Below are 13,802 nucleotides of genomic sequence, written 5' to 3' on the forward strand. Positions count from 1 at the left end.
CCCCAGGCCTTGTCCCCGGTGCCCCCTGCTCGGTGAAACGCCTGCCGGTCAGATAGGCACCGGTGAGAAGGGGGAGGACCGACCGCAGGGTCTGGAGGCCATAGAGCTCCCCCCGAGCCGCCGTGCGATTCACCTGGGTGATATTTGCCTGTGGAAGGGATGGGAGGGTCCTGACTGTCTGCTCTGGAGCTGTCTCGTGTCGGGCTACTCGGTTGCTTTGAAAGCCTGGAGGAGCAGCGCGCACACACGGAAATTGCACGTTAATAGTCCTGGATGATGAGGAAAACACTTCGTTTCCTTTAAGAAGCTTTTTAATGGAAACGAGAATTATATGTAAACATTATTTTTTCATTATTATTCATCGAATGCTTACAGGGTTAGGAACCGGTAGTGGAGACCTTAATATGGCTTAGAATTTCAAGCCAGGAGTTGCAGTCCAGGCAGGTATAGACTATTGGAAGCAGCATTGTAAGCCCCATAAATGCTGTGATGATTCAAACTTGAGTAAGGCTTTTTGCTGTGTCTTTTCGACAGAATATGTTAACATCGGTTCTGTGGTGAGCTTGCCTCAGTAGCAATATGTCTGATTTAGTTGTTACAGTAAGGATCATCTCCTTTAATAAGGAAATCTGTGTCTTAGCAGCCCCCTAAAACCAGATCATTCCTGGTTTGTTTGTTTGGTTTTTTTTAATCCTCAGTGTGTGGTGTGGGAACCTTGTATCTTTGACAGTATATGTGCACTTCATGAGAAAATCAGTAGAATGCAGAAATTATCGACTTTCCTTTTAAAGCTTCCAGTTATCATAGTTTTGGGTCTTGAAGGGATTGCTTCTATAGCTTTTATATTGTTAGTGTGTTTGTAATCCTATTTCTGTCCAAATGGATTATAGGAATGAAAGTGCAGCAGATGTCCCCTGCCTGTTACAACTGTGTCTTTTAATTATATCTTGCTCTATAAAATCTGAATTGTTTACCTAATGACCAGAAAAAGGAGAGAAAATGGGTTTGTACCTTCATTTGAGTCTGTGGCAGTATTAAGACTTGAGATGTCTGGGTATTTTTTTAATGAGAAGTTAAGGCTAGAATATCTTAAAACAAAACAAGTCTGCATACGCCACCAACCTGTCTTTGAGCAGTGAACTACTGAAGTTGATTCTGGAAGTTGCAAGAGACGGAATGCTGAGCACCAAGAAGAGGAAGCATTGTGATTCAGAATCTTTCCAGTGTAGCTAGGTCTCCATTTTGGAGAAGGCACGTTAAAGATGCAGGTTTTTTTCCCATCTTGAACAGCAAATCCTTCAAGATTTAGTAGATCTGTTACGCCTTCTTGAAAACAAAGACTAATCCTAGAAATAACTCAGATTTTGCTTGTTTTATTTTCTTTAAGCTCCAGTATAAAACCAAACCATAAACTCTTGCAAGTCATCATTGAAGACATTAAAAAATGCCTCAACAGAAGATAAAGTGAAGAGGTAGATACACTGTTAACTTGACAATGCTCTGTAGTGCAGGGCTTCATAGAAGCAAACTTTGTATTAATTTTATATAAAACTTAACTAACTGACATTTTTGGTGAATATAAATACTTATACTGTTTCAAGCTTGGTTTACTCAGGTACAAAATAAAGTTAAGGCTATGTAAGAGCAAATATTTTCTGAATCAAAAGAGTAAAACAGTTTTTCAGCTGTCAAGCTGTCATTCTGTGTTGTTAAGATTTTAAAAGTTATTTTTATAGTACTTCGTATTCACTATTTCCATGCAGAGGTGAAAAAAAACCCAAACCTTTTCCAAAAAGAAAATGCGCAAACTGTAGTGCAAATAAGTTTATACCAGTGGCAAAGTTTAAGAGGCCTGCCTCATGCTCATTTTCCAAGATAAGCTCATAGAGACCTGTATTAGTGTGTCCCAATATTTTCTGACTTTCACATGAAAAATTCTCAAAATAACATTGGAAATTTAAAGATGCAACAAAAATTCTTACTGATTACTGCCTAGTTATTTTCCTCTTGTGTTTTTTTATGCTGTGATGCTAATACTGAGGTCTGTGAAGGGAAAAGAGTAAGCCTATTATCAGTAGATTTACTACAGGGTTTGCTATGCCAGGGTCTAGATTTCCATTGAGGGCATTTCAGAAAGCTTAGAGCAACTGGTCTGTAGCATTAAAGAGCACACTAACCCTACAGCTTTTAATTAGACATCTGTACTTTAGTACAGAATTACTGAGCTCATCATATGGCAGGTGATGCATAACTCTCATCAGTCAGGATGAGAAGTGTTCTTCACTGTACCCTTTCTGAGGAAGTATTATTGCTTTGTTTCTTGCACGTGGCTTTATTCAGTTCCTGTGTAGGCAGGGTACAACTTAACTGATATTTTTAGTAAAATAGGTTTAGTTGAATAGCACTGCATTGACTGGATACAGTAGCAACTATGAGATTCTGTTTATTTACTTGCTATGGGCAGACTGAGAAAAAAAATGAAGGTGAAATGGTTTAGCAGTCATTAACACTAGTTTACAGAGCCAGTTCTGGCTTTCTCCAGCTGCTTGGCGCAAGGTAGTATCATGGTAGCCTTACTTTAGATTCTGTGCAGTAAACCTGAAGCCTCTTTTTTTTGTTTTTTTTTTCTAGCTCCTGGCAGGGGCAGAGCTCTGTCTCCTGTCACAGAGTTCTTTGGCCCCTGTTAAGATTTTTTTTTTCCCTTTCCAAAAATCTCTTGATCTTTAATTTTAATTCCTTTCCCTTCTGAATAATTGTTGTGCCTCTCTTCTGCTTTTTAAACCTTCAGCAGAAAAAGGTGAAACTGTTCTTACATGGTTTCTGTACGATCTGCAAAACACCATAGAAACTTGAGAGTAACCATCTTCTGTACTCTGCTACAGATTTAGAAAGCCATTCATACCGTTTATTTGTAGCTGCAGAAAATACCAAATTGGCTATGTACTTCCTATTGTTCGAAGTACACCTGGACAGTAAATGCTACATATTTTAGTAAAAGCATTTGCATTCATTTCAGAAAGTTTCCTACTTGGTCTTCTTGAAAGAACTTTTCAGGTTATGACTGTTTTATGCTTATTGCACTTAGAAATAGACTGCATAAACTTTCAACTGATACTCACGTGTTGTTTTTGTGTATGTTATTTGTCAAATTTTAGGAGAAGTAGGGCTGTAGGATTCTCCAGTGCTCAAAGAGAAAATTGCTTGGTTTCTTAAGAGAAGCTTACAGAAAATAATATGGGTAAACAGATTCTTTCATTGGCCAAAGATATTCTAAGTAGGCATATCTTTATAATGTGTAACTAAGGACTTTGGCTAATATGGCCTTGTAAGACTCAAATGACAGCAATTTTATTACTGCTATTTGAAGTGTGAAACCGAGTTACCCATTGCGCTATGCCATATTTGAAGAACAATATTTTTCATTTTAACAGTCTCAGCAAAACCTTTATTCTACTTTTGGATTATCTTAACGTCCTCAAATGAATGTGTGTGAAAAACGTTTATTTAAATATTGGGATTTTAAGGTCAGCAGGCAAGAAATGCGTTCAGAAATCAGTAGTGTTGACAGCACTGTTTCTGCCTTGTTGCATCTTCCCTACAGCTTTTAGGATGAGGGGAAAAAATATGGCAAATAATAAATTGCACAATTTGAATGAATTAATATTGTCAGTGGATGTTTAATATATTACTATAAAGTTTTAAACTTAGTCTTTTTGGCTGTAGTTGTCTTTTAAAAGAAACATTTCTGAATACTATAGAAAAGCTTTTTTCTTTCCTGCTTCTGTTACTATCTTTGGTATATCCAAAAATGGTCACATGAATTTTGGTTAAATTTCTATGATTCATCTGTGGGCAGAATATAAATGTGGAAAGTGTCCACTGAAAAGGAGACTGTTACAATTCAGGGATATGTTCAGGGAGAAATCTATCAAAGTACAAGTTTTTAAACATATATCTAGTGGTTGTTGTTTACATGATCAGATGATCAGACAGCATTTTAAACAGTCATGTGGATTAATTTTTCCAGAGGGTTCTTAATGGATATGAATTAGTTTATTACTTCAGAGAAACAGCTGAATTTTTTTTAAATTAAAGATTAAAACGTTTATCTATTGAATTTTTGAGAGGGATTAAGAAAGTGGTTTTCAATTTAAGGTATATATGTAATAGCAAAGAACCAAAACAAGGGACAGAATTAAAAAAGTTAGTTGGCTAAAAACATTTTTGACACAAGTCCAATACCAGAGGCAGCAAATCTGTTCTCTAACTCTACTGCTAAATAACTTAGAAATAGTGATTCTTTCTCCAGCTTAAGATCTTAAATGTCACAGGTACTAACATGGATTAAAAGACATCACACCACTAATAACATTGCTGTGCGGAATCTGGAGAAAATAGAGGTGTTCAAGAACTGATTTTTGGTAACGGGTTGTTTTCAGGATTGAATATCAGGTCATCGGTATCCCTGTGGAATCAAGTACTGTGAGCTTCGTTGAGAGGAACTTAGAGTTTTGAGACACAGATCTGTAAAATATACTTGATTTTCAGAATGCTGAGAGAAATGTACTGCATCTTAGATATGAAGAGTCTAGTTTAAAGCTGATTGTTGCAGGAGAAGAAGGGTTAGGTGACCTGATCTTTCAAAATCTATTAATAGTTACAAAATAAGAAGTTGGCATGCTGGGTAACTACAGTAAGCAATACTATGTTATGCACTGGTGAAAGCATGCAAAGGGTGATTTGTAAGCATAATGTAACATGGCAAGACTTAAATACCTGTACCACTTAAATTGAGGATCAGATCTGATATTTGAAGGAATAGGTCACACTAAGTTGTAATATGGCCTTTGTTTTACTTTAAAGCAATCAGGTTCATGTGATGCAGAGTTAAAATAGCTTTTGGTTTTTTAATAACAAAAATAATTAAAGATAATATAGTTTGAACTTTATTTAAAAAGAAATTGTAGAAATTAAAGCAACTATGAAGTAGTTATTTATGCTTAATATCTTACTTAATTTTCAGTCTTTAATTTATCTGAATCATTATGAATGTGAATCAATATGAAACTTGTGTGGACTCAGTATCAATTACTACTCTTGACAATTGTTTTTTACTCAGTGAAATTAATGCCTAACAGTAGTATAATGCTTTGCTTATTTTCATCTTTTCTGCAGTTAAACACAGTAACTTCAGTCATAGCTTTTTGTTAACAATAAACATGACTTTAAAAAATTACTACATTTTTGCATAGGGAATATATAGGCTAAGGTGTATGCCGTTGCTGTCAAAGCTGATCTTAAAGACTAATTTAATGACTGTCCAGAGTTTTAACTTTATATGTTAAATAACACATGCTAATTTTCTTTCCTTTATTATGTGAGGGGGAAATGAAAGACTGACATAACGACTATAATCAAGTCTGTCTGAAAAGAACAAGGGGATGTCATGCTTAGTCATGCTTCGTGTTTGACTTCTAATTTCTGTGCTACTATGAAGTTTAACTTATGAAGGAAATGAGCTGTGAGGGATATGCAGAGGCAGAACTTGCAGAAATTTGGTCAAGGTAGAAATGATTTTAAAAATTCAGCCTGTTGCTGAATTGCTATAAAGTGGTAAATGCATTCATTTAATTAGATAATTTATGGCACAACTGTATGTTCTGAATCAGTTTTCAGAACAGCTACAGAGGACTGTAGCTGTTCTGAAGGCTGTTAACTTTCAGAAATTTACCTTTTGATAAGCAATTCCTGTGTTGGGTAGGATTGAGATGAAATGAGGAGACTTCTGTTTTCTTTCCTTTCTCATTTCTGTGTTTGGTAAATACAGAATTGCAGTAGATACTTTGAGTGCCAATCCATGATTCTGTCTGCTTTACTTAATAATCTTGCGAGCATTTTTCAGTCAACAAATAGTTGCATTTCAGTAATAGTGTAATTTGAGCTTTGCTTCATCTGCTTCCTCCAAATTTTTTATTATTCACACTTATTGTTCACACAGCCTAATGGACGGTCTTTCCTCGATGTATCTGAGGATGAAGTAATGCAAACTGTCCGTAAAGAAAATATAAAGCAGCCTGTGGACACAGAAAAGAAGAATGAAAAGGTCAGTTATGGATATGAAACGACAATGTCAAAGTTTAGTGTGTGTTATTTCAATGTCTAATAACTCTATTTGTGATTTGAAATCCTGTTACTTACTAAGTGAAGAGGTATCTTTCTTACTATGAAGAGTACTAATCTAATTTGGTGTTGGAAAGAGCTAAAGTAGTCTTTTCTTAACTTCTGAGATCATGCCTTATCATGGAATGTTTGCATCAAGCAAACTCCCCTTCCCGCCCCCCCCAACTAAACACTGTTTGCCATGTGAAAATGTTAAGCCTACAGAAATTAAGTTTGTGTTTCATCTTTGCTGGCTTCTGTAGAGATGCAACATAATGATAGTATTGTTAAGTGGCTTGAAAATGGTCTACCATTTGGGGGACTACTATTCAAAGGATTAAGACCATGTGCCTGCTTATTTTTTTTGTCAGATATATCCATTAATGATTAGAGTTTTTAATTTCTGGTGACAAATATGGGCTTTGAAGTCTGGTGTGAGCTTTTTGTTATGCAAATTGAACAGCTACATTAAAAACATCTTTTCAAAGCTTGGTCTGTAGTTTTATCTAAAAGGTAACCATACTAATGGCAATGTTACTTTTTGCATTGTGAGGACTAATTCTTCTAGCCTTATCACAAATGCTATCATTTGTAAGCAACATGGATATATTTGTGATAGGCCTTTGATGATAATTTTTGGGTTGGTTCTTTTGCTAATGTTGTGCATTAAACTTTCCTACTGTCATGGATTTCTAATTGATTTTCTTCAACAAAATATATTTGTTCTAACTCTACTGAGGAGTATTGGAAAAATAAATGATTCGGCATAGTCAGAAACCAGTAGTTGATTATTATAACTTGTTTAGCTCGTTCAAGCTTTAACTTACTTGACTATCTTATAATAACTTCTTTCGCAGTTGGTATGTTGGCTAAAAGATTATATCTTGTTAATTGGCTATAGGACTCTAAACATTTTTAGTGTTGCCAAATATCAAGACTTTTCTGTGAAATGGCTTTGCCTTAAAATTTCATGCTGCGCACTTCTTCTTCTCCATGTGTTGCATATCAGATTAACTTTGTGGGGTTTTTTTCAAGAACATAATAAAATTTGATCCTGAAGGAATAACTATATTTTTCTTCCCAGCTTTCACTTTATCTCAAGCAGGTTTCCAAGTAGGTAAGGTGTTTAAATGCTAAACTTGAGCTTTACCTTAAAATTGCAAACACAGTGATCTGAATTTTAAAATGTTAAGTTGAAGCTGCAGCTCCAGGAAATCAGTACCACTATATAGATATGGATGCTTATTCAACTGATTATGTTTTCATATCACTTTGGGGAACCCTGGACAAAGCATGATTGCCTCAGGAGTTGATTGTTACCTTTCAATTAAAAACATACCCAAGAACTTTCTTTAAATTGCAGGTAACTTTACAGGCATCTAATTACTTGGTTAAGCCTCTCAGGGCATCTGTTGCATTTGTAACATTATAAACCTGCTGAGAAGATTGTAAGGGGTCCTGTGTATGTGTCTTTGTATAGCTTGGGAAGGGTGGTGTAAGTCAATGGGTGGGATTTAAGTAGTATGTGCATGTGTGTAGATATATGAATATATATAATCTATGACCTGAAGGGTATGATTTTTTTTTTGTGCTTGAATATATGCTTTCAGTGAAAATCTCACTCCCTTTGTGTTTCTGTGTTTCTTAGCTGCTTCAGGGTTGTGAATTTTATGCATGTTTTTTCAGGATGGTCATTTAAGTTGTATTCTCTTGTTCTGCTTTGGGGGAGGGGAATGGCTGGATTGTGGCTGTTCATAGGGTTTACGGTTCTCTTGACATGTTGAATAGTTTCTTCCCTTTTTTCTGTTTTAGTGATTTGCACAGTACAGGGTGGGGGTGTTTTTTAGTTTTTAGTGTAAGGGACTGTATCAAAGAAGGACTCTGGATGAGATTGCAGGATGTTAAAACTTCATTACCTGTTCTGTTTGCAAACATGCAACTGCCTTGTCTTGAATACTAGAAATACACAGACCGTTAGGGATGAGGAAGAAAGGTTTATTGTTCTATTGTTCTTGCATGGGGGACAGTGCATCTTAAAGACTTAAAAAATTTTGGCAGGCCTGCTGAGTTCCTCATGTGCTCTTTGGCTGGTGGCAGAGCCAACACTGGCAGCTTTCTGTGTTGCAGAAGGTGACACTTTGAATGAATAGGCTTCTGCAAAATGATCGGCTAGCTTGCTCAGTAACCTTTAGCATGTCTTGCTGTTTCAGTCAGTTTGTTACTGAGGTAGCGACTGTTACAGCACTAAGTTTGGCAGTTGGTGAGTAAATTGGATAATTAATTATGGTTCTGGTTTCTCGGATCAGATTCTAGTCACTCAGGTTAGGAAAGTAAATGTATTTTCAAGATTTGAATTCTTGATCTTTTTATAAACAGTGTTTGTTAGTAACAAACATTTTTAAAACTGTTGAACTTTGCTGTCTTCATGAGAAATGTAAAAATTGATGTCAATACCTCTGTAGGAGCTATTTATTTAAGAAACTGGAGTTATAACTTGGAGGAGCAGTCATTTTAAACTGCCATCTGGGAGACTTCTGAAGTCGTTTCAGGTGTTCTCTTAGTGCCAGAGGACAGTTGGGCAGTTATGGCTTTGTGGGTGGGAGATTCCGAGACCTCAACTTCCATTCTCAGTGTAGCTGAAAATGTGAGACGTGGGTACAAACTTACTAACCTTTCCTCTGCTTGAGCTCCAAGAAGCAATTCATAACTGTTTTTCATGCTGTTTTTCACTTTCCTTTTTAATTCTTTCCTTAGAAGGTGCTCTGGCAAATAATTTGGCTTGTTCATGTTTTTAGAACCAGTTCTTAGGTTGCTTTTGAAACCGGCCCTTCTCTTTTGGAGACTTTTCAGAAGTTAGATAGCTGGTATGTGGGTAAAGGTAGTCTACTGAGCAAGTAAGTGAGATAATTCAGTTTGGGTGCATCCGTATTGTGGGTCCCCTAGTGCAGTAAACCATGAGTTAACTGTTCAAGTCAGTTCCCTAACTGTTATAGGTGTGTTGGCACAGCATTGCAAAAAGCAGTGAAATTTTTATTGTCTCTGGTGCTGCACTAACAAGCTATACTGCTTTCAGTACCTATATTGAAGCTACATGATACTTTTTGGGCATGCTAACTCAAAGGCATGTGAACTGCGTGCCATTGTGGGCCTGCAGGATATCTGCTGCAGCTGTGGTGATAATTCAGCTGTTACCAATTCTGAATTCTAGAGAGGTTGTTATACTCTTCTTGGACATCTAAGACTAGAAGATCATATAGCTTGAACTCAGGTATGAAGTTGGCAATTACTAGTCTTACTCTGGCAGAAGCATATATTCCAGAAAGACATCCAGCATTCTTAGAATATCCTTATTCAAATATTCCAGAGAGAGTGAATCAGTGAATAGTTCCTCTTATAACATTTAAGTGGATAACCATCTTTCTTTAAAAAGTCTGGGGTTTTTTGTTCAGGTTTATCTGGTGGTTCTAACACCTTTCTTCACTAGATTGAAAAGCTTTTCAGTACTGTATTTTTTTTCTAAGAAGGTAGTCAAGTCAATTTGCTATCACTTTAGCTTACCAAAAGATTAAATTCCAAAGCTTTCTGCAGTATACTCTCTCCCAATATCTTGGGTCATTTTTCATCTTTTTTTCTCAGTGTTATCTTTTTAACACTTTATATTGCTACCTGTTGCACCAAAACTGCTTGCAGAAGGAGTCATCTCTGTTCCTCTTTGTTTATCTCTGCTTGTATAGCCAAGAAGCCATAACTGGTGAAACCTTGGGGAAAAAAAACTGTATAATATGGACTATAATCACAGTTCCTGTTTTGAAGTAATTTTCCAAGCTGGAATTCTCTTACCTACTTTTTTTAAATGAGTCACTGGCATTATTTATTTCTCCATGTATAACTTTATACTTGCTTCTGTACAAAACAAATTTTGCCAGAGTGGGATCTGCCTGCCAAACAATTCATTACTCATCTGTGACTGTGGTGCTGTCAGCATAGCTTCTTCCACCAGGCTTTGTGCTCTGTAGCATAAGTAACCGCTCCCTCCACCTGCCATTTGTGTACTGCATAAGTCTTTTATGTTACTTCAATAGTCTTAACTTATGTTTAGCAATTAGTATTGTCTAGTACTCCTTTCAAGAGACTGTCCATACAGAGGGTTGTTCAGGAAAATCTGTTTCAAATTTACTCCTGTATTTCGGAGGGGGGGAATTCTAAATCACTATGACAAGTGATCACTAAGTAATTATTAAGATAATGTTTTGTTTTTATTCTAGTCAAAGAAAAAAAAGAAATCAAAGGGAGATGCTAAAACAGTTCAGGATATGTCTCGTCTAGATGGAAAGGAAGTTGATGAAGGTACTGAATACACACAAAAAAAAATGCAATTAGACCTTTTTTGGCTTAAATGCTGTTTATTTGTTTGTCCTTCATAAAGAAACGTAAGAAACTAATTTTGTCATAACTCCATAGTCACATATTATATCTGGAAGTCTGATCTTTGAAACAACAGTATTTAATAACTTCAACTGATTTTTTTGAAGTTAAACTTAAAAAAACCTGAGAAGTCGTGAATAGTAGGGCCCTCATGTTCATGTTTTGCTCTGTGAAGCAAAGCATTGCATCTAGACCTTTGGCCACTTGTTCATGTTTTCAAACTAATGTTGAAGTTAACTGCCATGTCTATGATTTTTAAACTGAACCTGTACTCAGACTTCAGCTTGATATGAAACAAGCTAAAACTCTTTCCTTTTTGCTCTCTTGACTTATATAGTGATGTTTTCATTTGGGGGATGTTTTAGGAACCTGGGAAACTAAAATCAGTAACAGAGAGAAGCGACAGCAGCGTAAGCGAGACAAGGTGCTGACTGACGGTGGCTCAGGAGAATCAAATCTCCAAGGGGTGGAAAATACAGTTACTGTATCCATTGAACAACTGATGCCTACGCCATCGCTTCCGGTTGGTCTCAGAAAAAATAAAGGTATGATGGTTGATAGGTCTCTGAACGTTATTCTAGGAAGATAACTTTACTTAAATGCTTAAATAGTGACTCTGTTTTGGACGTATGGTAGGTATATTTGGAGGTGTAACTCTTGAGGAAATTATTTCAAGCTGTGTAAAGGTATTTTTCATTGTGTAAAACTCCCCCTTTTTTTGAGCCACACTTTTGGGGAAGCTCAGGAGAGAATGTTCTGGAGTAAGTGGCTGAGACACTGGCCTCCACACTGGTGCTCTGTTAGTAGCTGCACAGCTGCATAGGCATATGTCCCCATTCCTTCACTTGTGCTCTGCTGATTCTGCCCTTTATGTTTCTGGAAACTTCAAAGGCACCCTCAGCACTGCTGCAGGCAGCACCAACTCCTTAACTTTTTGAACATTTCCTTGTGGGAAGGTCATGCCCATGAATTCTCTTTACAGATCATTCACTGCTTAACATGTAGACATTTTTTCCAACATAGATTTAGTAGTACTTGTACTAAAGCTGTTCATAATGGTGGGGCACATCTGGCTGAGATTTAGTAATTAATTATTATAGCTAAGGATTCAATAAGGAAATGTAAGCTTTAGCTTCTATGGCTGCTACTGTTTCAGAAAAAAGTTGCATGGGCTGGTTTAAACCATGTGTAGGCACAGGAATTCATATTTGGCTGCAACTGAGAAGTGGTTTAAGAAGCTAAAAGAATCTGAAGACACAGTTTAGCTTTCTAACTACTTTTAACCTACTGATACATTTGGTGCTTTAATTAGATGAAACTTGATGTTCTAGCAAAGTGACAAAAAGACTGAACCTAGCAACTGTCTGGTACCTTGTAAAAATGTATTGAAATTTGCATGCCTTATCTGGTGTTTTTATTGACACTTATTTGCATCTTGACTGAGTGCATGGTTCTTGTCGCTGAGGACTAGATCAATTGTTTCCTGTTTTCTTTTTTTTCTGTCTGTTTACACACATGCAGCTTCAAGAAATGGTAATTCCAATTGTCTATATACTCTGTGGCTAGCCATAACTACTGTAACCTCTCTAGCCAGAGTCCTTTATGCATCATATATTCTTATGTATCACCTTGTACCAGACTACTCTGAAAATAATTCAGCTGTATCTAGTGTTTTCACGGTAAGGTAGAAGTTAGAAATAGCTATATATTTCTGAAATACTTAGAGCTGCCCTTTGCTTGAAAATGTCAGCCTCTGTTTTAGATTGTGCTCACCATTCTTGGGGAAACTAGCTGGAGTTCTTTGAAATCTGCAGTTACTTGGTTTATAGGTCCTAAATCAGTTTTGAGTTCATTCTGTCTGCAAAATAAACATAAATAATAATAAAAAAAGAGCATTTTAATTTTATTCTTAAGTTTTCTGGAAATGTCTTAATTCACTTTGGGGTATTGATTTTTTTTTTTCCTTAAAATATCAGTGATGGATACTCTTTGAAGATTTTTACAGGTGTTGCTACTTTGAAAAAACTTACTCTAGCTCTGTTTCCTCTTACTTGTTAATCAGGTGATGCACTTCTGAATGCGCAAGTTAGCAGCTCTAAACCTGCAAAGGGGGAATCATCAGTTCCACAAGGTAAAAGGCTTTCATTATTAGGCATCCTAATTAACTAGAAAAGTGTTTTACAGAAGTGAAAACAAATTGTCACTGCAGGATTTTGTGCGGTTACTGGTGTGGAACTTTATTATGCAGGTGGCTTTTTTGGCTATGCAAATGTTATACTTCTAAGTTGCAGTTACTTCCTAACAGGTTGAAAACAGTCTCTGTTACATGTAGAAGAAGGATTTGATATCTAGAATTTTCAGCCAGATTACCTATTATACAAATTGCTACTTACAGAACAGTAAAGCTTATTCTCAAGCTCCACTTCAAACTTCTTTATGCTAGCTTTTCAAACTTACTCACTTTTTTGTGTTAATGAATTGATTATTTGCTCAAAGAAAAACTGCAAAGAGCTCAAAGATACCAGTCCTGGTTATTGTAAAGTTTGCACTTGTTTCAGATTGTATACACAAGTTACAGATTGTATACACAAGTTACTCAGTTCTTCACATACTCCTTTGAGAGGCATACTTTAAATATGTTCATTTTGAAAGTATGTAAATATAAATGTACATTTATAAATATACATGACATTATATATGTCATATACATAATTTTAAAAATATTTGGCTATTTTTAGACTGTGATCAACTGGTGAATCTTAGCAGTTTTCTAATTGAGATACTGCTATAGTAATACTTGAAGTGAATTAGTTTGGCATAATGAAATCAAGATGGTTGTTTCTTACAGCCAACATTAGTGGTGTTGCTTTAACGAAAAGTAGTCAGTGCAATTAAGCAAGTCAACAAATGAGTTATTAAAAGCACCCAGGTCCAGAAAGTGAATCACTTTCTGCCAGTTTTTGAGAGCTTTACTTCACATGCAAACTTCCTGGACCATAGCACAGAAGGAAGGAGCTGTATTCTTCAGAGATGCGTAATGGGAGGACAGGAGGCAATAATCAAGTTTCAGTAAGGGAAATTTTGACTGGCCATGAGGAAAAAAGCTCTTCATAAGATTGCCCAGAGATGCTTTGAACTATCAGCCTTCATGATTTCCAGAAATTGAATAAAGTGGTGTAATTTTGAAGTTAGCTGTGCTTTGAGCAGAAGGTAGAACT

The 13,802-nt window shown here is 36.2% G+C and overlaps 1 protein-coding gene across 1 annotated transcript in view; it reads left to right on the forward strand.

Moving 5' to 3' along the window:
* Positions 1-13,802, forward strand: part of MTDH (metadherin) — a 46,202-nt gene that overhangs the window by 4,471 nt on the left and 27,929 nt on the right. Inside the window, exons 2-6 of the mRNA XM_009275510.1 lie at positions 4,440-4,482; positions 5,999-6,103; positions 10,425-10,506; positions 10,950-11,129; positions 12,647-12,715. Coding sequence (XP_009273785.1) covers positions 4,440-4,482; positions 5,999-6,103; positions 10,425-10,506; positions 10,950-11,129; positions 12,647-12,715 — 479 coding nt within the window. The remainder of the gene's footprint in view (positions 1-4,439; positions 4,483-5,998; positions 6,104-10,424; positions 10,507-10,949; positions 11,130-12,646; positions 12,716-13,802) is intronic.

Source organism: Aptenodytes forsteri, unplaced genomic scaffold (genome assembly GCF_000699145.1).
Source record: "Aptenodytes forsteri isolate BGI_AS27 unplaced genomic scaffold, ASM69914v1 Scaffold208, whole genome shotgun sequence".
Classification (NCBI taxonomy): Eukaryota; Metazoa; Chordata; class Aves; order Sphenisciformes; family Spheniscidae; genus Aptenodytes; species Aptenodytes forsteri.